The sequence below is a fragment of the Scardinius erythrophthalmus genome (genome assembly GCF_964197995.2).
Source record: "Scardinius erythrophthalmus genome assembly, chromosome: 14".
In the NCBI taxonomy this organism is placed as follows: Eukaryota; Metazoa; Chordata; class Actinopteri; order Cypriniformes; family Leuciscidae; genus Scardinius; species Scardinius erythrophthalmus.
Window position 1 is genome coordinate 35,858,202 of NC_138234.1, and position 23,074 is coordinate 35,881,275.

Here is a 23,074-nt window from a genome sequence, read left to right on the forward strand (position 1 = left end):
TATTTATATTTAATCAAGGATATTTTAAAGAAAGTGTTTGACCGCGTTATTTGATTGTGTATCTGAGTTATTTGAATAATTGGTTTTCCCTGCAACAATAATGCATGAAATGTGTGCCCTCTGCTGGCCGGCAGTAAAACACACCACATGCGCTTTCGTTTTCTCGATATCGAGAGCAACATTGCACTTGGATCCTCGGCTCTCTTTCGCTTCAGTGTTGTAAGTATGTTTTAATTTGGTTTGCATTGACATACTGAGTTATATGTTCCTCACAAAAATAACCATAGCTAAAACTCGTTTTGAAAGTTTGAGAGGTCTGACATTTATTCAGCGATGCAAACTATCACATCTTTAATATGCGTTTCATTAACACGGCTCAGTGTTCATATGCGTCCGTGTTAAACTGAAGCAGTGCTGGAGTTTGTTAGATTATTAAGTCAAGTCAAGTCACCTTTATTTATATAGCGCTTTTTACGAAAAACAGATTATTTCAAAGCAGCTTTACAGAAATAACAGGAAAATAATGCAATACAGTTTGTTTCTAGAAGAAAATAGCATCATAGTCCAGCTTAAGTTCAGTGATGGTTCATTTCTGTTGTAAAAAAGTTAATATTAACTTAGTACATATATACTCTGTTCAGTTCTGTTCAGTTCTTATATAATGGTATCAGTGCAGGCAGATCAATAATATTGTTGAATATTAAGTGTCTCCAACTAAGCAAGAACTCAAGCCAATATTAAATGATGAAAAAGTATTGTGAGCAGGAAGTTATTAACTACAGTGTAATTTAGACACTCACATACATAAACAATCGGCATATGAAACGCAACAATGGTGACATGTTTCATGCCAGCATGAGCATACAAAAACATATTCATGGCTCCCAGCATGCATTGCAGAATTAATAATTGTCACCATTGTTGAGGTTTGGATGATGAGTGCTGATGTGTAAGAGCGTCTCAACTTATAACAGAGGTTGTAGTGTTTCTGGAAGATCTCACACAGATCGCAACAGTATTACAAATGATCTTTCTGTCACAACAGCTGAATTTATAACTTCATCAATGCTTCAACTTCATAACTATTTAAATCTGTCATGAAACTACAGAAAAAGCAGCCATTTTTATCTTATTTTTTTGAGCAATGCACAAATGTTCACTGGAAACATTATTGTAATTGCTGAAAGAGAAATGAGGTAAAAGGCAAGGCTCAAGAGCACATCTAAAGCAAACAATGATCACCATAATGGTGACTTAAAAAACTATTTTCAACATCTAAACCTCTGTTAATCTCATTAAAAACTTTTGTACATGAACGGAATAAAATTAAGACAAACTGGACTGTAATAAGTGTAATGCTGTGAGTTGTTTAAAGTCCCCCTGTAGTCAATAATTGTATTGCTTAAAACTAATCTTTGATCACCAAAATTACATATTTAAACGTATTTTCCATGAAAAAAAAATCTTCATGCCTTAAAGCTCCTAGATCACTTATGATTTTCCACAGCTCATATTGTCTGGGTTTTTTGTCTACTGAAATTCCTTGGAAAGATATGTTTGCAGTGATTCGTCAGCAGAACAATCCAAAAACACAAGAGATGTATGTCTATCCCTCACAGCCTCGCTTTCGTTCCTGTTAAACATCAAAGATGGCGCTGCTGGGGATAAGATCTATACTTCTGGTGTTATGGATGATTGTCAGGACATATGTGTGGATACTGAGTAATCTAAGATCTTGTTCTGCTGTCTATGATTCTAGGCACATCAGCAAACATTCCCTTCTCTGATCAAGAATGTCATTCAATTTTGGAGCCCCACCTTTCGGCACCATTTCCAGCAGCAAGCCTGAAGCAGACAGTTTAGGTGTAGTCCCAGCTTTTGGCACCCCTTCCAGCAGCAAGCCTGAAACAGTCAGTTTTGCTCGAGCCGCAGCGCTATCTTCAAAGACCAAATCTGCTCGCACAACTGAAAAAGCAACAATACCTCAGATCTCTCCTCTAGGTAAAATAACAGTTATTCAAACAACCTCACAAATAACTTTAATGAGAAGTCCTGCTGTCTACTTCAGAACTATTGATTATTTTAATACCTTTACAGATTTTATACCCTGGCTGGAAAACCAGTGGAGAAATATGGACTGGAATGAAATGTAAGTGGAACCACAGCTTCGAAACTGGATGTTTGCATGTCATGAGATTGAGGTATCTGACAGCATTAATGTGTTTAGAGCGAAGGAGACCCTGAAGGAGTCGGTCAGGTCGTTTAAACCAGCCAGTGAGAGCGTGACTGAAGCCAGGGTTCTGCTGATCGGCCCAGTCGGCGCCGGGAAGTCCAGCTTCATCAGTTCTGTTCAGTCCGTGTTCTCCGGACGGGTCATTAACAGAGCCATGGTGGGATCATCATCCTCTACCAGCTTCACCAAGAAGGTAAACATGACTAGAACTGGAAGCTTTGAAATCAAAGTGAATCTGAGGTTGACGATACACATATTGACATAGTTTTGAGCTAGCAAAAATATGTTCTAAGAATGTTATAAAAATGTAATAAAAATGTTGTTTCTGAACGTTCAAAACTTTTTTTTTCTTGGTTATGCGAACATTAAAGCAACACTATGTAACATTTTTTACCGTAAAATAATGTTTCCAAAATCGTTTCAGTGGTTCATCATGTCGTAACAGGGGTGAAAGGCCATTATGCCTTTAGGCACTATTGCGGCCCTATATCTGCTATAACCGCACTATGTAAGATTGCCAGATCGGGTCGCGTTTCTGTAGTTCTAATGAGACATAAGAAACTACAAATTTGACTTGCTTTACGGCAAGCGTTACAATAGTCGTTATTTTGTTTTTCTTCGTTTCTGATGTCGCAGTACATCATACTTTCATAAAATCATGCATCATACTCTACCTTGTCTGTGGACATCGTTCATTCCAAAGCCGGTGCTGGGTGAACAGCGTGCGTGCGACGGTAGACTGCGGTAGGCTAAATGATTTACGACAGCGGTAATGGACAATTCTGCTTCCAACCTGTAGGGGAACCGAAGAGGAAAAGCTCCATAGTGTTGCTTTAAAGCAGTGGTTCACTTCAGAAATAAAATCTCCTGATAATTTACTCTCCCCCATGTCATCCAAGAGGTTCATGTCTTTCTTTCTTCAGTCGAAAAGAAATGAAGGTTTTTGAGGAAAACGTTCCAGGATGTTTCTCCATATAGTGTCTTCAATGGGGTCCAACGGGTCGAAGGTCCAGATGTGAGTTTCAGTGCAGCTTCAAAGTCTCGACACGATCCAGCCGAAGAATAAGAGTCTTATGTAGTGAAACCATTGGTCATTTTATATATTTAAAATATATATACTGTTTAACCACAAATGCTGGTCTTGCACTAGCTCTGTGATGCGCCACACATTACGTAATCACGCTGAAAGGTCAAGCGTGACGTAGGTGTAAGAACAGATCTAGTGTTTATAAAGCCAACGTGCAAAGACTAAGTCAAACGCCCTTTACAAAAACAAACAAATAAAAGTTAAAACTACTATGTCGGATATTTTTTATATGAGAAAATGAGATTGAGTTTTTCGCACTACATTTCTGAACCGGAACACGCGTGACCTTTCAACCTGATTATGTAATGTGTGGCGCATCACATCTAGTGCAAGACGACCATTTGTGGTTAAAAAGTATATAAATTTAATTTTTTATAAAAAGGCGGATGGTTTGTCTTGATAAGACTCTGGGATCGTGTCGAGACTTTGAAGCTGCACTGAAACTCACATTTGGACCTTCAGCCCGTTGGACCCCATTGAAGACACTATATGGAGAAACAATCCTGGAATGTTTTCCTCAAAAACCTTAATTTCTTTCTGACTGAAGAAAGAAAGACATGAACATCTTGGATGATGTCGGGGTGAGTAAATTTAATGTTAATTCTGAAGTAAACTAATCCTTTTATCATTCTTCAAACATTATGCAATGTTACTTTTGAATGGTTCTCTGAACGTTCTGAAACAAGTAGTAACACTTAAACAAACGTTAGGCAAACATCCAACGAAACGTTTCATGAACGATTCATTAGTAAAGTTTTTGTGCTAATATTATTAATGACCAGATCACTTTGAATGAATGTTTAATCAACATTACTGGAAGAATGTTTGTTCATAACTTTGAGAGAACCGTGCCAGAACTTTAGCTGCAGTTCTGAGAACGTTAGCTGGGTTCAATCTATATTTTGCACAGTTTTTGCAGAAAGTAGATGTTTATTTTGGTTTGGTGTTTCTCAGCTTCGCTCGTTCAGCATCAGAGGGGCGGGAGAGAAGGCGGACGAGCCCACAGCTCTGGTCATGTGTGACGTCATGGGCGTCGGCGAAGGAGAAACCACTGGACTGACTCTTCACGATGCGCTGTCGGTCATTAAAGGACACGCTCCAGAGGGACACCAGGTACATCTCAGTTGGTTAATACCACTTCATGTCTTTAAAAAAAAAAGTATGTATATATAGATTACATTTTTTTTTTGTGAACCTTAGTGTTAAAAATACAGTGACAAAACATAAAGCATCACATTAGTATGTCTATATATTTTAGTTTATAAATGTATGTATGGTTATGTAATATTAATATTTAAAATGACTTAAATACGCTTGGGACTTTTTAAATGCAAAGGTAACTTCCATAATTACACAGGTGATACAATGAAAGACCACATTATGACTACACAACATTCAAATTATGTAAGAAATATTATTTAAATCAGGGGTTTTCAAACTTTTTGAAACTTTTTGACCACCAAATATGATGACTCCCTTGTAAAGGACCCCGATGTTAAAAAAAGGCAGCTATATATATTTTTATAAAGTATATAAAGTATAAAAACATTTTTTAAGTATAACAACTTTTTTAAAAAGTAAAAAATTAAAGTTACAAAAAATATGAATTGTAATTTTATGAAGACAACCAATTAATTAATTGTTTTGTTTTTTTTTAATTAAAGAATTGGCATTTACATTGTCATTATGCTAAAAACAATTTGTTAAAATATTATCTCACATAAGTAAAGTGTATCATTTTTTCCCCCACACAAAGATTTTTATTTTAGAAAAATATTTAGAAAAGTGAACAAATTGTGACAAAAAAAAATATATATATAAAAAAAATTACAATTAATATCTTGATTTCTGACCAGTCTTTAGAAAGAAATATTATACTACTAAATTTAGTAAATGTGAATGTTATAAATAATTATGATAAACATATTTCACTAATATCTTAAGCGCACACACTAACTTTGACACTCCTAACAATAAAGTTCATAAATTATTATTATTATTATTTTAATTCAGGCTGTAGTGAAGCCTTGAAGAAGGACATTAATAACAAAAACAGTCTTTGTTTAGATCCACACGGGACACTCAGGAGATCGCAGGAGATCAAACAAACACAACCAAGTTAACATGAATGATAACGGACAAAGAACTGAACAAAACACAGGGCTTAAATAGTGAAATGAAGCGTAAAACAGAACAGGTGTGTGAATTGATTAACAACCAGGGAAACTACATGCATTTTGAATTCTGCTTTTTAAATAATATGAGGTGATTTATACTTCGGAAACAATATTTTTGCGTAAAAAGTTCTTTCTTGGGAAATAAATTAACTGTAAATTATGAGGTAATTCTTTCTACATTTACAAAAACAAATTTTACATTATTTTACAGTAAACTTTCTTAATAATTCAAAATGTGGTATTTACTAGTTTATTTTACTGTACTGTATGATTTTACATTATTTACATCAAAAATTCAAGTATTTTTACTGTGAACTCTTTACTTCAAACTCACATAACTCAGTGTCGACGAAGTGTGTTTGTCAACAGTTATTGCTGTTCTCCAGTGAAACATGGCTTTGTGTGTGCAGTTCAGTCCCGAGCAGCCAGTCGGAGCTGATACTGTGGGCTACGTGAGGAAGCCCAGCATCACAGATAAAGTGCACTGTGTGGTGTTCGTGGTAGACGCCTCAAAGGTCGCCTCATACGCCAAGAGCTTCGGCACAACCTTCCAGCAGCTGAGAGAACACATCAGCAACTTAGGTGAGTCGGGTTTGTTTGAGGCATAAGCGTTCACAGTTCACACACTGAAAAGTGTTATAAGCCATGAACCAAACCAACCAGCAATGAGGAGAATCACAACAGTACAAACTTTGATTTGAAGCGAAAAAGTGTTTGAAAATCGGACAAAAAGCCAAAGGTACAAGACTGTGAACTTAACGGCTTTAGTGAGGGAAAGAACTACAATCCCATGATGCATTGCGGACGGCATCATCGATGGAGAAATATAAAACTACTGTTGATTATGTTTACAACCCTCATCCTCCCCTCGGGTCATTTTGACCCGAAACTCATTTTTTTTAAATGTTAGAAAATGTAGTGTTCATCGGAGGGGTCCAAGACCCCAGGACTTTTGTCACACTTGAACCACGAATACACACAAAAAAATATATTGAATGGATTCGAGGAGTTTTGTGGTTTAAATTTTAAAAAGTAACAAATCCTTCCCTCGCTGAGCTGAATTAAAAGGGTTATGCATGAAATTGTGAGTTATTTTGAATTTAAGTTGTAAGAATGTGAGGAATGTGCTTAAATTACTATTTATTTATTATTTATTGATCAAATCTAGTAATTTAAAGATAAATAAAATAAAAAATCTCAACAAAAAATAAATAAATAATTAAGTACACTGAACAAAATTATTAAGGCAACACTTTTGTTTTTGCCCCAATTTTTCATGAGCTGAAATCAAAGATCTAAGACTTTTTCTATGTACACAAAAGGCCTATTTCTCTCAAATATTGTTCACAAATCTGTCTAAATCTGTGTTAGTGAGCACTTCTCCTTTGCCGAGATAATTCATCCACCTCACAGGTGTGGAATATCAAGATGCTGATTAGACAGCGTGATTATTGCACAGGTGTGCCTTAGGGCTGGCCACAATAAAAGGCCACTCTAAAATGCTCTTGCTTTCTGATTGGTGGAATTTCTGTACAGCATCATGGGTAATGTAGTTTTTCACCACGAATTCCGCTGTAAAACACAATTATTTTAAAAATAAGCTGAAATAGTTGATTTTTGCATACGAGTGGTTTCAGTTGTTCCTACATTTATTTCTTTTTTTGTATATTTACTAGAATAAATTTCAGAAGGAAAGTTATTGATGAATCGTGATTAGTTCGTGAAAACGTTCTTATACAGATTTCACATTCAAATTTGTGCGTACGCATGCTTAGTGAATGAGATCCAATGTGTTTTTTGAACATTCAAGCACGAAAACCTATTCTAGAAGAGCCAAACAACAACAACATCAAGACTTTGTTAAAGGGCATAATATGGCCTCTTTAAGAAACTATGATAAATCTAAAACCCTTCTAATTTGCAGGCGTACACCAAGTGGCATTACTGACCCACGTGGACCAAGTTTGTAAATCCACCGGAAGTGACATCACCCAGGTTTACAGGAGCCAGCACGTTCAGCAGGCAGTACGTCAGACTTGATGGTTTAACTGTTTCACCTGCTGTCTGCCATGAGCTTCCCATGATTCCCTCTGTCTCTCTGTAGATGGTGAAGGCCGGAGCGCTGCTGGGAATGGCCACCTCCTACATTGTCCCAGTGAAGAACTACAGCTCAGAGCTGGATCTGGACAAAAACATAGATATTCTACTGCTCAAAGCTGTCGATCATATCTTACAATATGTCAATCTGTATTTCCAAGACAACAGCGATTAAAGCACTTCAGTAAGAAAAACGTCATTCCCCGCATTCCCCAAAATGAGTTCATCTCAGATTTTTCCCTTTGAAATGTTGATGCCAAAGCTTGTAATTATTTCATAAAATGTTGTGGTGATCTGAAGTTTATAAAACTTTAACTTTCTTTACAGTATTTTTGCGTTTGAACTGTCTGCGAAATATCAGTGTGCTTTGACCAAAGCTTTTGGTTGGTTTTGAGGTTATTCAGATATATATGAGGGTCTTGTGTGTTTTAGTCTTGTTTAATGAACACCTATTTAGCTAGAGTTGATGTGCACCCTAGTGCCCATTTATACAGAATGCCTTTTTGCGTAAAAAAAAAAGAGTAAAGTGGAATTTAAAAACTATGGATGCTTGTTTTTGCCACATAATCAAACAATTAAAAAGTTATTGCTACTGGGCTTTATATCTTTGATTTTGATATAAACTTGCAATTGTGAGAGAAAAAAGTCAGAATTGTGATAGTAAAAGTCACAATTACCGTTTACATATTTTTTTTATAAATGTGGCAGAAACATATTTCTGCAAAAAAAAAAAAAGCATTTCTAGACATTTCTATTTTTTGGTTTTTCAAAAACGCTTAATGTGTGAATGGTTCCCAAGACCTATGAATAAAAAAGATATCCAACAAATCCGCCAAATTAAAGATGAATATGTAAATGAATAAAAAGATAAATAAATGTGATAATAGGAAAATAAATAAATGAATAAACGACTTGATAAAATAAATATTATTTATTTTTAATCAAATTCATTTTTGTATTTTTTTTTCTTTATTTATTTTCTGCTTTTATACATTTGTACATACATTTTTTTTTATTTGTTAATTCATTTTTATATTTGGTAAGCAAGACCAACCCACCAAATTATCATGCACGGCAAAGAAATGTAAGAATAAATATAAAAATAAATAAAATTGAAATAAATAAAGGTTAAAATAAAAAAATCTGGAAATAAATACATATTGGAATACATAAATATAAATATATACATAAATAAATATAAAAATAAAAGGAAAAAAATAAATAAGAATAAAAAAAACATTAAAATATAAAAGCAAAAAATAATAAATAATGCGTTTATTCCTTTATTTATTTTCCTATTATCACATTTATTTATCTATGTATTCATTTATTTTTAATGTCTGCAGGTTTGATCCTCCATTGCATCTTACTGCACTGTGAACATATTTTAAACATTGTATTCAAGTAACATAGTAAGATATCAATGATGAAAAATTCACCTTAACAAACAAAGATACTCTTATTAAATAACAGCTGTATTTATAAATAATGCGAATGATTGACAGATGACAGACACTAGCGAAACAGCGCCAGGAAGTCTACATGTGGCCAAAAAGTATATTGCATCCGTAGTGTTAAGCACTACCATAAAGAATGAATGGGAAAAGTTAAGGGAAGTTAAGCTTAACAATACATGAGATGGCATATAAACCATTGTCCTGATCATAATATTTTGCTGTACGTTGAAATTGTCAATATTTTACACGTACAGACAGTTGTTTAACGAACGAAAAATAATCTTGCGTTGGCCGGGAATCGAACCCGGGTCAACTGCTTGGAAGGCAGCTATGCTCACCACTATACCACCAACGCCTGCTGTCAGGGGCGCGCAGCAGCTCAACTTCAGCGTCAACAAGGATTCACTGCTGCTCACATCCTCAGATTGGCTCCCTTTAGCCAGTGTATTTTGGACACAACTTCAAAAAAATTTAACTGAGTCCATCTTTTTGGCGAAATTTGCTTTTTTAACTCAGAAAACTTTGAATCAGTAAGTGATTCGTTTTACAAATAACCTGTGTATTTATTTGTTAGCCTTATCATGTACTACGGGCAATCAGTTAATATGATATGCGCAGCACAGAAATCTGCTGCAGCAATACGTAGTAGTAACATTATTTTTTAAAGAAAGTAAGTGTTTGCACTTAGTGTACACTGTGTATGAGTGCATCGCATGATATATACCATATGGAATATCTTCTGTATAATTGTTTTTGTCACACTTTGAGTAAACCACACTTCTGTGCAGTGCGTCATTCTTGGTCCCTGATATCAGTGTCACTCTCTGTGTCTTTAATTAAATAAGGAAGATCCATAGTTATTTATCTAACAATTATTAAAAGAAGCAACAATCACAAACGTCCAGTAAAGCGACGAGAAAAGAAACAAGTAACATATGTGATAAGTCTGCTGTCTGCGTAGTGGTGGACATTTTCTCTGCAGGTCACGTGATCGTTGTTGCACCAGAAGGTGGCAGCAAATGACCATGTTTATGAGCGAGTCCGAATCATTCACTGAACCGATTCGTTCAAACACGCTGATTCATTCAGTGAAGTAACTGCGAATTATGCGCAAAAACTGTGTGGTTTTCGCTCGTGTGGAGCCACAACTCTACTCAAGAACACACAGATCACTTCATGAGCTCGTATATATTATTATTATTACATATTATAACAAGCTGATAGTCTAAAGTGTGTTAAATAAAGGAGACATACAGGCTGTGCAGTGCTGGTCCAAAATCACTAATCTAACCTATGAAATAAATTCGTGATTTTTTACATAACATTATCAAACTTTCAATAGAAAGAACAATGGGTAATTTGCAACTTGCAAGCAGAGTAATTGTATAACAAAAACCTTAAAATATTGTGTGGTTCTTAGGGGAAGTTGTTGTGATTTATCTCTGAGCTTGGTGTTTTATCAGGACTCTCTATAATAAGTTTTGAAATTCATGGGAATTTCATTTTGATCAGAAAGACAAACATTACTGTACATCCACTGAACACCAAAACGCTAGCCTGCGACGTGCGCGTGCGCGTTCATACAGCAACGTAACGTAACGTATATGTAGTCCTACGTCATCACGCTGGACTCTGAGCCTGTTATTTGTCATGATCGAGTAAAATAACAAAAAGACCCAAGTTCAGCAGAGCACCCTGGAGCAAAGGTAAGTCAGAAGTTACCTTCGGATATAACTTATCTGTTACGGAAGAAGACAGTCTCTGTGAAGCTGTTCTTCACTGATTAAGACACAAATCAACTGCGAGCTCGAGCTAAAGCAGGTGAGTCGATGTATAGATTTATTATTAAACACACGACAGGCAATAGAAATGCGTACTGATTTGAAACAGATGGATTTGTTGCGCAGTGATAAAATAATCGAGCTCTTTTGCTGCTTTGACACTTGTGTGTTTACTGTATTAGTTTACACGTCTCGAGACGTTTTGAGAGAGAGAGTTATGTCTCAACAACGTCGTCACATGCTTTTGAATGCTTTTTTGTGAATGTTTTTATGGCTGGTGTAAAGCCAACACCTGAGAACTAACCAGAAGTAACCAGTGCGACAGTTTGAATAAAAACATCTGCTTAATTATTATTTGTATTGAGTGTAAACATGAATATCTGAACCTGTGTAAAATGTGTGGTGTAAATAGGAAAGTTAAGTAAATCTAATAAAACCTGTCAAGAACATGTCTGCGTCCTATTTAACCCCCAAAAAGGAAAATAATTATATTTTGCTTAAACAAAATTAGTCTTTTTAAGGCCTGAAAAAAGATGACTGCACTGTGAAAATAATAAATGCATATTTTAAAGGTAACTATTATGCAAAATTTACTTTTACATGGTGTTTGAAAATAAATGTGTTGGAAGTGTGTACACAACCACCCTATAATGGTAAAAATCAACCCAATCCTCTTTTTAATCTCAATAAATCATAAGCATTGTCTCAGAACAAGCTGTTTGCAGATTGTAGCTTTTGTGACGTCACGTTGTACAGGACCCGCCCACAACTGCTGACGGATTAGCATAGACCCCGCCCTCACTGAGCTGTACGCAGTCCATCATGTTTATCTCATTTAACAGCAGCATTCAAGAAATGTATTCTTATTAAAGCTACTGAAGTTATTCAGTCAAGAGCAGTGAGTGATTTTCTGTTTTTCTTTTGTTATTTGGTTCATATTAATAGCATATTTAACAGTAGGTACTGTCATATGACACTGTTGTCATTTTAATACACAGATCTAATATACACATGCAATTTCTTTTCTTGCTGTTTACGTTCACAGACATTAAAGACTGTGTTTATGAGTGATTTGTGTGTTTTTGACATAACCTTGTGTGTATTCGACAGTTTAGGCGCAATAAGACGTGAAAGAGAACTTAGTTTAATACTCACGGGACGCTCCGTCTGACATACAGCTTTCTGAAGAACTGCAATGTCACATGAGCGTGGGCATTATAGAGATAATGGTAACACTTTACAATAAGGTTCATTAGTTAACATCAGTTAATGTTTTAACTAACATGAACTAACCATTGTCACGGTGACACAACCATCTATCAGCCCTTCACCAGATCAGCACGCTCAGCCCACTCGTTCACTCTCCCCGGACTACTGATTCGGTCCTGCGCTTCAGTGGGCGCAATCCCTGTGGCAATCCAACGCGCAGATCACCTCTTCAGTCACCGCCTTCATCGACCACTTCAAGGAAGTTTTAGGCCAAACTGTCTCTGAGTTCTCCATCCATGATCAGCTTTTTAACCTGCGCCAAGGAAAGCTGTCAGTGAGCACTTACGCGCTTCAGTTCCTCGTGGTTGGGGTGAGATCGCCCTTCTGACAGCCTTTCGCCAAGGACTCAACATTGATGTTCGCCAACTCATGGTTGTGTATGACGACTCGATGGGGTTGGAGAACTTCATTCAGGAGGCCACCCGTTTCTCCCAACGATTATCAGCCTGCACTCCATCACAACCCGTCTCGCATCCTCCGCCCACCTCACCATCCAAAGGCAGAGTTTACCCATTGTCCGTCCCGGAGCAGAAGGCCATGGAGGAGTACATCAGGGAGGCATTACAACAACGCTTTATCCGTCCATCTACATCCCCTGCAGCTTCTAGCTTTTTCTGCGTGACCAAGAAGGACTGAGGCTTGCGGCCGTGCATCGATTACCGTCATCTGAACTCCCAAACAGTTAGCTATCCCCTTCCTCTGGTCCCGGCAGTCCTGGAAGAACTACGTGGAGCTCGTGCCTTCTCAAAGCTAGACTTGAGGAGTGCATATAACCTTATCCGCATTCGTCGAGGTGGCGAATGGAAGACGGCCTTCTCCCACTGGGGTCGGAGCGGCACTATCACAGTGGCAGGGTGATCCTCCACGCAACCAGCTCCTTGCCATCAAGCTGCCACTGGAAGAATGGAGACACTGGCTGAAGGGAGCAAATCACCGGTTTGAGGTAATAACCGATCATCAGAACCTTGAGTATCTGTGCGAAGCTAGACGGGACCCTCTTCTTCACCTGCTTTGACTTCACTGTAATGTACCGTCCAGGCAATCGAAATGGTAGAGCGGATGCTCTATCTCGCCTTCACCAGTCAGATCCTGAACCCTGGGATCCAGAACCTATTGTCCCTCCAGCCATGATCATAAGCCCTATCCAGTGGTCCATCGACGATCAAATCTCTCAAGCTACCCGCTCTGAACTTGCTCCGCCGCCTGAGGGGCTTCGTTATGTTCCACCATCCCTTCGTCAGCCCCTCGTGGACTTCTCTGGGCTCTGGACCACAGTCAACGTACCCTCTTGCTCTCACGCCATCGCTACTGTTGACCGTTTCTCAGGCTTGCAAGTTGATCCCTCTGAAGGGCCTGCCTACTGCATTCGAGGCCTCCGTTATTCCCCTGGTCAGGCGAGCCAATCGGAGGTCCAGCTGTCAACCACTGGTTCTAGCAGAGCGAGAGGGTGTGGGACTCAGCACACGTGCATCTCCAATGGGCAGTGCGGAGACACAAGAGAAATGATGACAGCCGCAGAACCGCGACCCCGCAGTACCAGCCTGGCCAGAAGGTATGGCTCTCGACAAGGGACATCCATCTCTGCCTGCCCTGCCGTAAGCTGAGTCCCCGTTTTGATGTCCATCTACGGTGCAGAGGCAGCTCAACGAGGTCACATACAGGCTCAACCTGCCACCCACCTACAAAATTTCATGTGTCACTCCTCAAACCCTTCACTGAACCTTTGTCTTCTCCCCTCACAGGATCTGGTGGCGATGAGGAACCTCCTCCTCCTGAATTGGCTGATGAAGAGGTCATCTACCAGGTCCGTACCATCATCGATTCGTGGCGATGGGATAACAAGCTTGAGTACCTCATAGACTGGGAAGGCTATGGGCCGGAAGAACGATCCTGGGTTGTTCCCGATGATGTACTAGATCCATCCCTTCTCACCCAATTCCATTCAGAGCACCCGAATCGTCCAGCTCCCAGAGGCAGAGGGAGACCCCGTCGTCACACCTTCCGGATGTCAGGAGCCGCCCGTGGAGGAAGGGGTTCTGTCACGGTGACACAACCATCTATCAGCCCATCGTCACCAGATCAGCACGCTCAGCCCACTCGTTCACTCTCCCCGGACTACTGATTCAACGCACCTGCACCTCCTCATCAACCTGCACTAGGGCTGTTGGAACGAATTCCGAAATTCGAATATAATTCGAATATTAAAAAAATCAATACTATTCGAATGCTGAAGTTCCTATTCAAATATTGCTTTTTTTATGTATATTTTTTTTAAAAAATGCAATCTTGCCTTTCTCGCCGCCTTGGCACACACATGTGAAAATTAAACGCTTTTGTTTCGTCTGATAAACAATAAAGTTATTGAATCGTAACACAATTGTGCACGTTATCCACGCTGTATCATCACAACTGTCAAAAGTCGCGGAGAGGAATGTCTCCACGGTAACGGAGATCAACAATTTGATTAGTCCACACTACAACGTGAAAACGGCGTCTTCAAATATATCCACTTTGTAGTGCGTTTTCATTAATAAAAATGCCGTCTCATTGTGGACGGAAGGCCACTTTATATTATTCGAATATTAAATAAAATAAGGAATGGAATTCGAATAGTATTATAGAGGAAGATTGACAGCCCTAACCTGCACTATATATACCACACACAACCTGGACACCATTGCCTAGTCTCGTCTAACCATGTACAGACTCATCCCTTGCTCCAACTCCCGTTTCCAGCCTTTGATTAACCTGTCTAACTACCCGTCTTCGGATGCCCGTCTTCTGTCTTCTGATCCCGAGCCGTTGTGTGTGTTCATTCTGTACCATCCTTCAACCACCTGCACCTGTGATCATCATATTCCACCCAGCTAAGTCACAGGTGCAACTGCTTGAACTTCACATCCACCCTTCCATCGACCAGTGTTTATTCCCTGCATCCTATTAATAAACCTTGTTTATACAATCACCTGTGTGTTCTCTTTCGTTGTGTGAAAACCATGAGCAATACATTTGTTACTGTATTTGTATCTTTGTTAATGTTAGTTAATACAAATAAAGCTGTTCATTGTTTGTTCATGTTAGTTCACAGTGCATTAAAGGGTTAGTTCACCCAAAAATGAAAATTCTGTCAGTAATTACTCACCCTCATGTTGTTCCAACCGCGTAAGACCTTCGTTCATCTTCGGAACACAAATTAAGATATTTTTGATGAAATCTGAGCTATGTCTCACTCCTCCATAGGCTGCTATGTGACCGAAACTTGCTGGCCCAGAAAAGTTATTAAAGAGATCGTTAATATAGTCCAAGTGACTCCAGTGGCTCAATCTTAAGTATATCAAGCGACGAGAATACTTTTTGTGCGCAAAAACAAACAAAAATAACGACTTTATTCCACTTTTCATTTCCTTCTCTCTGGGCCTCTAGTTGGTTTGCGTAGTCTTTTTGCGCAGCGCGTCTGTGTTACACGTCACCACGTAGGCTCACTATTGGCCGACGCTGGTCATGTGTGTGATGCGTGATGACGTGCAACACAGACGCGCAGCGCAAAAACACTACGAGGCCCAGAGAGAAGGAAATGAAAAGTGGAATAAAGTCGTTATTTTTGTTTGTTTTTGCGCACAAAAAGTATTCTCGTCGCTTGATATACTTAAGATTGAGCCACTGGAGTCACTTGGACTATATTAACGATCTCTTTAATAACTTTTCTGGGCCAGCAAGTTTCGGTCACATAGCAGCCTATGGAGGAGTGAGACATAGCTCAGATTTCATCAAAAATATCTTAATTTGTGTTCCGAAGATGAACGAAGGTCTTACGCGGTTGGAACAACATGAGGGTGAGTAATTACTGACAGAATTTTCATTTTTGGGTGAACTAACCCTTTAACTAATGTTAACAAGATTTTAATAAAGTATTAGTAAATGTTGAAATCAACATTAACAATGATTAAATGCTGTATAAGTGCAGTTCCTTATTAGTTTATGCTAATTAATGTAGTTAACTAATGTTAACTAATAAACCTTATTGTAAAGTGTTACCGAGATAATTATCAAAACCAAACAGTTTTTGACAGAGTATCTGAGGCACGAGCTGTAAAGGCCTGTAAAGAGCAGCAACTCTTTTGCATTTAAAGATACATGCACGAAAACAGCGTGTTTTTCTGTCCACTCAAAAATGCCCATTTACAACATGGTATTATAAATGAAACTTAACAGACACATTTTGGGGAACCTGAAACTTATATTAAATCTTGTAAAAAAGGGGCATAATAGGTATAATAATAGGTATGCTTAAAGTGTGAATGATTTATTCAAGATAATATTTGTGTTGATTTTAATTTAATTTAAGGATGCATGATATATCGGCCACCAAATCGGTATCGGCCGATATATGTTAGTTTTTAATGTTATCGTTATCGGACCAATAAGAAAATTAAAATTTTAGTCGATATATTAAAGACGATAAATAATGGATTATTTTCTCCATTTAAAAGACACTTCAGCTGTGGACTGTTCAACATGATGGTTTTGAATTGCTTGAAATTTAATTGAAATCACTACTCTTAAAGCTCCAATATGTAACAATTTTGTAATAAAATTTCCGAAAATAACTTGCACAGTGTGATATATTTCCTCCAGTTGTGTACTTACAATATCTCAAAAGTCTCCAAAGATTTTTTATTTTTAGAGAAATTCCGATTTTAAATAACTGGCCGTCCCGGAAAAGAAATGTCGCCTCTCAGTGACGCAATGTCCGCACTATCCTTTTTTTCCGGTGTGGACCATGTGATATTCCACCACACCGGAATATCACATGGTCAAATGCGGAAGTGCTGGTTATAGCGTTATTGCCATAGACTGTATGGTTATAGCCGTTATGGATCACGATTACTCTTTGGCGAGTATTGAAGTGCCAACAAAACGAAAGTGTCCATATTCTGATACACGCGGACTGTGTGACAAACGGAGGAATAAAACCCGGATAAATATCGGCCAGGCGTTTTCGAGATGGAGAGAGCTGCGCGACAATCTTGGACTTGACAGAGACTCTGCTCTCGCGAGTGTATTGACAGACAGGTAAGCAAATCAAATTTTGTTTTATTGTACAAGTAACGTAATAGTTACAGTAAAGATGATTTTAATAGATGACAAATAGCTGTAAGTTGTAACGGGATAATATAGCATGACATTTCACGTTTCTTGCAGTTCATTAATTATGATGACATAAAATAATACGATCAGACATACAGGTAATACAAAAACGAATAAATTACCTTATCCGTGATCATGATTCATTAATTCCATTTAGATACATCGCTAGATGGTGAAAACGCATTAAAAACGACATCTCCCATCGTCACCTCCTTCATAGCGTCATCAAGCTTCGCCTTTGTTATTGTTGGAAACTGCGCCCTCTTGTGGTGAAATTTTTTACATATTGGAGCTTTAAATACAGTTAAGAGCAACGTGCTGTCATATAGGCTACATAAAATTATAATGAGATATTATATATAATTGTGTGCTTGGGTCATGGATTTTAATGGTGAGACTTTTGTTTTTGGAATCAATCTCTCAAAAATTATATAAAAATTTAGATTTGTCGGCCAATATATCAGTTATCGGCTTTCAAATACTGAATTATCGGTATCGGCCAAAATGTTCATACCGGTGCATCCCAAATTTCATCACAGTAACAGGAATCTAATGAATCACCTTTGAGAATAATGGGAAGAATTACACACAAATCCAAAAGCATTGTGAACATGAGAACTTGTATTAAAATGCATTTAATTTAATATAGTGTAATAAGAAATGTTCACTCGGTCAGAAGTTTGAGGTTGGTAAAATTCTTTAATGTTTTTAAAATATTGCAGCATTTGTTTGATCAAAAACAGTAAAAACTGTAATATTGTGAAATATTACAATTAAAAATAGTAAAAAGTCATTTAAAACATATATTTAAGAAGATTTAAGATATATATTTTTGTGGAAACTGATACTTTTTTTCAGAAATAGAAATTTATTTGAAATAGAAATATTTAGTTAGCCTACATTATAAATCTCTTTACTGCACCTTTTGGTCAATTTAATGCATCTTTGCTAAATAAAAGTATTAATTTCAATCACACAAACAAACCTAACTGACCCCAAATTTTTTATTCATTAATTTTTCATGAATCATCAAAATAATGTTAGAAAAACGGCCCTTCAACAGGCTTCATTTTCTTTCAGTACTTTGATTTCTGGGGTGAAATATGACCTGAACATGTGTGTAAATGTTAATAACAAGCGGTCTGGTCCTTTAGCCCAGTGGAGCGGGATGTTGCCTGATAAAGATGGACCGAACGGAGGCGGAGGAGTCCGGGACGGGCCCGGGACAGAAGACCCTTCAGTGACCCTGTTCAGAGAGTACCTGCGGCTGAGGACCGTCCACCCCGAGCCCGACTACGGTACCTGAGCAGACACCTTCTCACTTTCTCCTACAAATAAACAGGAGATTGATAGTGTTTCATCATCTAGGTTTATGACTACAGTTAACCTTTGCCCAGGAATTGTGCTGACCCTAGAAATGTTGTCTAGGTAGGCACATGACTAGCTTTAAGACAGGCCGCTTTGCCTTGAAAGGTGTTGTAACGCATTACTAATGACACCCATCCAAAGTGCACTAGTTGATCTCTGACCTCGGTCTCAAAGTGCTGAATATTTATAAACTAGCAGTAGTATTCACTGCTTAACCGAAATTGTTTGTTATGCTGAAATACAGAAGAGTCTTGAAGGGAAAGTTCAGCAAATAATGAAAGAATGTCATCTTTCTGAAGTCATTACAAACCTGTGTTGTTTTCCCCTCTATGGAACACAAAAGAAGATATTCAAACAATGTTGTAGACATTGAACTATGTTGGTGACCAAGCAGTTTTGGTACCCATTGACTTCCATTGTATGGATGAAAAAAGCCCAAAGAAAACAGACAATTCTCAAAATATCTTTTATGTTCTACAGAAGAAAGAAAGGCACACGCGTTTGGACATGAGCAACAAATCACCGCGTTTTGTCAGATGAAATATAACGTATATTTATAACACATTAATCATTTAAAGTCCCTCTGTAGCCAATAATTGTATCCCTTAAAACTCTTTTTGATCAGCAAAATGACCAATTTAAAAGATGTTTCCTTGAAAAAAAGTGATTTATGCCTTAAAATAGCTTGAATGTAACTCTACATCAATACATTGCTATTTATTAATCATAAAAACTAATACAATTAACTAAAAATTTATTAATTTAATTTTTTTTTTCAAGGTAACGTAGTTACATGTCACATGTACTATAGTAATAACAGTAAATTTTGCATAATTAAGCAACTAACTCTAAACCAAGCGCTATAGTAAGTACATGTCGTTAATGAATATTACTCAGTACTTGTGTAATTAAACTGTAACAACATCACCTTAAAATAAAGTGTAATTTGTGTTTTATTGTGCTTCCAGCTACTGCGGCTTTTGTAAATATTTTGTTTATACATAGTTACATTTTGACTAAATTTAACAATTTTCACTATTTACTAACTATTAACTACGACTTTTCCCTCAATAAATTTCTAATTACTGCTTATTAATAGTAATTGTCAGTAAGGTATTTAAGTTTAGGTATTGAGTGGATTAAGGGATGTAGAATATGATCATGCAGAATAAGGCATTAATATGCGCTTTATAAGTACTAATAAACAGCCAATATCCCAGTAATATGCATGATAATAAGCAGCTAGTTAAGAGTGAGAATTGGACCCTAAGCTAAAGTGTTACCTAGGATTTGGTGCCCATTTACGCAACTAACTTTAACCTGTCCTGACGTGACATTCCCATTCTCATGAATTCCTATTGAAATGACTCGATTTCACCCACAAATATCCGCAGAACAACCGTAAATATGACCGTACCTTAAAGTGTTTTTCACAGCATGAGAGCAAAATTAAAATTAAAATCCAAGACTTTTTTTTGTTCTTTGTCAAGTGGTGCAATATTTTAAGATGATAATAAGTTAAGTCTCTGAAAGTGATGGATAATGATTAAATGAAGCACAACCTTTGGTTATGATCACAAATGAGCATCATGTACAAGTGAGCTGTGAAGTGAATCTTTACCATGTCCGTTGATCATTGTCAGATGGTGCTTTAAGATTCCTGGAGCGGGTGGCGGACGAGCTCGGGTTACCCATGAAGAGAGTGGAGGTAATGACCTATGTGATACTGATATCCTCCCGCTGGATCTGTGTGACTCTCTTCATCACACACACCTCTCTGACTCTCAGGTGTGTCCCGGTCGGGTCGTGGCCATCATCACATGGGTCGGCACCAGGCCCGAGCTGAAGTCTGTGGTGCTGAACTCACACACTGATGTTGTCCCTGTGTATGAGGTACGGCCGTAACACACATCCATCAGCACACGCATCAGGCCATCTCACTCATGCACTGTGTGTCTGTGCTTCAGGAACACTGGAAACATGATCCGTTCGCTGCCGTGAAAGATGCGGAGGGCAACATCTATGGCAGAGGGTCTCAGGATATGAAAAGTGTCACGATACAGTGAGTTTGAAAACAACTTCACGTCACAATATTCCTCATTTTAATAATTCATACGCAGAATAAAGGGGCGGGGCCTGGTTGAGTTAGTTAGTAGTGTGTTAAACTGGTGGTTATGGTAATTAGGGGCGGGACATTTCCCGAAGACACTTGAAGCGCTCGACCAATCACAAACACGCTGCTCCAGCCGACCAATCAGAGCACAGTGTGCTTTTCAGAAGGAGGAGCTTCATAGAGACAGGAACTAAACAGAGCGTTACTGACAGACTGGGAAGAGAGGAGCCGCAACAATGGAGAATATGAGGAAAACAAATGTTTTTGAACATATAAGCATGAAAACCTATTATAGTAGAGCCCAGTAACAAAATCAAGACTTTGTAAAAGGGCATAATATGGCCTCTTTACATAAAATACAATGTTTTTCTTTTAAATTTGGTGTGAAATCTGACCTGGATCATTTTTCTTGATAATTTTTGTAAGATTAAAGGTTAGCTCACACAAAAATGCAACAATGGAACAATATGGGGGAAATAATCCACAGGAAAACTTGTTCTAGTAGAGCCCAAAAACAAAATCTTTGATAATGGGAATAATATGTAAGGGATAATGTACATCCAGCCGGTTGTTATCTCAGAATAAACCCTGACAGGGTGATGAGGACCTAAAAGCGAAGCGGAGCCACATGAATAATTATGGAGATTAGAGATATTAATTTCAGATTAAACCGTTTTAAAATCATACCTGTTTGTATATTATAATCCAACAGTGTACAAAACAATAGTCACAAAATGTCAGCAGCTGCGTTTAACTGTACACTTCCTGCGTTATCAGTTTTGAGCGGTTGTTATCTGGGAATAACATACAATACAATACAATACAATACAATACAAACTTTATTTCTAGAGCACATTTTAAAACAACCATGTTGACCAAAGTCCTGCACATTGACAAGAAACAGTAAATAGACTGGATACAACACCAGACAATTACAACAATTCTCATGCTGGATTGAAAGCCAAGGAATAAAAATGTGTTTTAAGTCGCGATTTAAAAACCGGAAGGCTGGGGGAACAAGACAAGAACAAGAAGAGACTGGTTCGCAGACCTTAAAGACCTTGAAGGAGCATGTGGCTTCAACAGAGCAGTGATATAGACAGGAGCGAGTCCATGAAACAAACAGCAGAATCTTAAACTCAATCCTAAAATGAACAGGGAGCCAGTGAAGAGAGGCAAGGACAGGGGTGATATGATCACGCTTACGAGTTCCAGTTAGGAGACGAGCGGCAGCACTTTGAACCAGTTGTAGACGAGGCCTGGCTAACACCTACATACAGAGCATTACAATAATCAAGGCGTGTTGTGATGAATGCATGTATAACCCTCTCAAAGCCTGTGAAGGATAAAAAGGGCTTAAGCTTAGTAAGAAGCCTAAGTTGAAAGAAACTGGCTTTCACAACAGAATTGATCTGCTTCTCCATTTTAAAATCACAATCCATTTTAACTCCCAGGTTTGTTACAACAGAGGGTTATACATGCATAAGGTTGCAAAATGGCCAGATCTATTTGTGAGACATCAGAGGTGCCACTGGGTCTAAGAATCATGACCTCAGTTTTACTCTCGTTAAAGTTTAAAAAATGTACAGCCATCCAGGCTTTAACATGTCGCTGGATGGCGCGATTGACCAATCAGAATCAAGTATTCCCCAGAGCTGTGTTATAAGGCCACAAGCATTGTCTAAAAGTTTAGGATAGTGTAAAAACATGGACGTTTGAAGATTGTACAGGCCATATTTCTCTCTATCTTCTTTGACTTCTATCTTTGGTCTATACAGCTTCAAGAGTTGTGGTTTCAATGAAATTTCCTCTGCAAAAATGGTCTGTTGTCAATAGTGTAGCAAAATCTGGAAATCCCGATCATCGCCCTTGAAATTGTGCAAAACACAGATAAATATGAGCGCATGTTTAGACAGAAAGACGGACAGATCGATTAGTTTAGGTTGAAATCATGAACAATCTGAGAACATTCTGTCAGTGTAAATCAGTGGCGTTTATATCTGCAAATCCGACCAGTCACTTATAAAAACAAAGCCTGCTGAGTGTGAAGGTCTGTGCCAAATCTGATGCCCGATTAGCTTAAAAGCTTAGCTTAGTCAGAAACATCTGATCATCTGCTATGTTTTAATTAGATAAGACCAAGCAATGTTTGAAAAGAATATCTGTAATTTGCATATAGAGTTGATTGTGTCCTGATTTTGCCCTCAGGTACATTGAAGCGATTCGCAGACTGAAGGCATCTGGGAAGAGGTTTTCCCGCACTATCCATTTAACGTTTGTCCCAGGTCAGACTCACCGACGTGCTCTGAGAAACTGAGTGGTCAAACTAACGCCACTTTTTAAT

The 23,074-nt window shown here is 37.9% G+C and overlaps 2 protein-coding genes across 3 annotated transcripts in view; both read left to right on the forward strand.

The window, feature by feature from the left end:
- The first annotated feature begins 115 nt into the window (after positions 1-115).
- On the forward strand, positions 116-8,532 carry ifi44g (interferon induced protein 44g). Its single transcript, XM_081384351.1, has 8 exons — positions 116-219; positions 1,760-2,001; positions 2,098-2,149; positions 2,228-2,426; positions 4,275-4,433; positions 5,908-6,079; positions 7,422-7,522; positions 7,602-8,532. The coding sequence occupies exons 2-8, from the start codon at positions 1,794-1,796 to the stop codon at positions 7,767-7,769; spliced, it is 1,059 nt and encodes a 352-aa protein (XP_081240477.1). The 5' UTR covers positions 116-219; positions 1,760-1,793; the 3' UTR covers positions 7,770-8,532.
- A 2,099-nt stretch (positions 8,533-10,631) lies between these two features.
- The window catches only part of acy1 (aminoacylase 1), a 20,158-nt gene continuing 7,715 nt past the window's right edge, over positions 10,632-23,074 (forward strand). The window contains exons 1-6 of one of the 2 annotated variants that reach the window (XM_081385170.1): positions 10,632-10,757; positions 18,404-18,547; positions 20,261-20,325; positions 20,406-20,510; positions 20,585-20,679; positions 22,939-23,015. In XM_081385170.1, the coding sequence (XP_081241296.1) occupies positions 18,418-18,547; positions 20,261-20,325; positions 20,406-20,510; positions 20,585-20,679; positions 22,939-23,015 (472 nt within the window). In that variant the 5' untranslated portion in view covers positions 10,632-10,757; positions 18,404-18,417. Of the gene's footprint in view, positions 10,873-18,403; positions 18,548-20,260; positions 20,326-20,405; positions 20,511-20,584; positions 20,680-22,938; positions 23,016-23,074 lie in introns of both variants that reach the window. The other variant, XM_081385171.1, reaches the window with a different exon arrangement.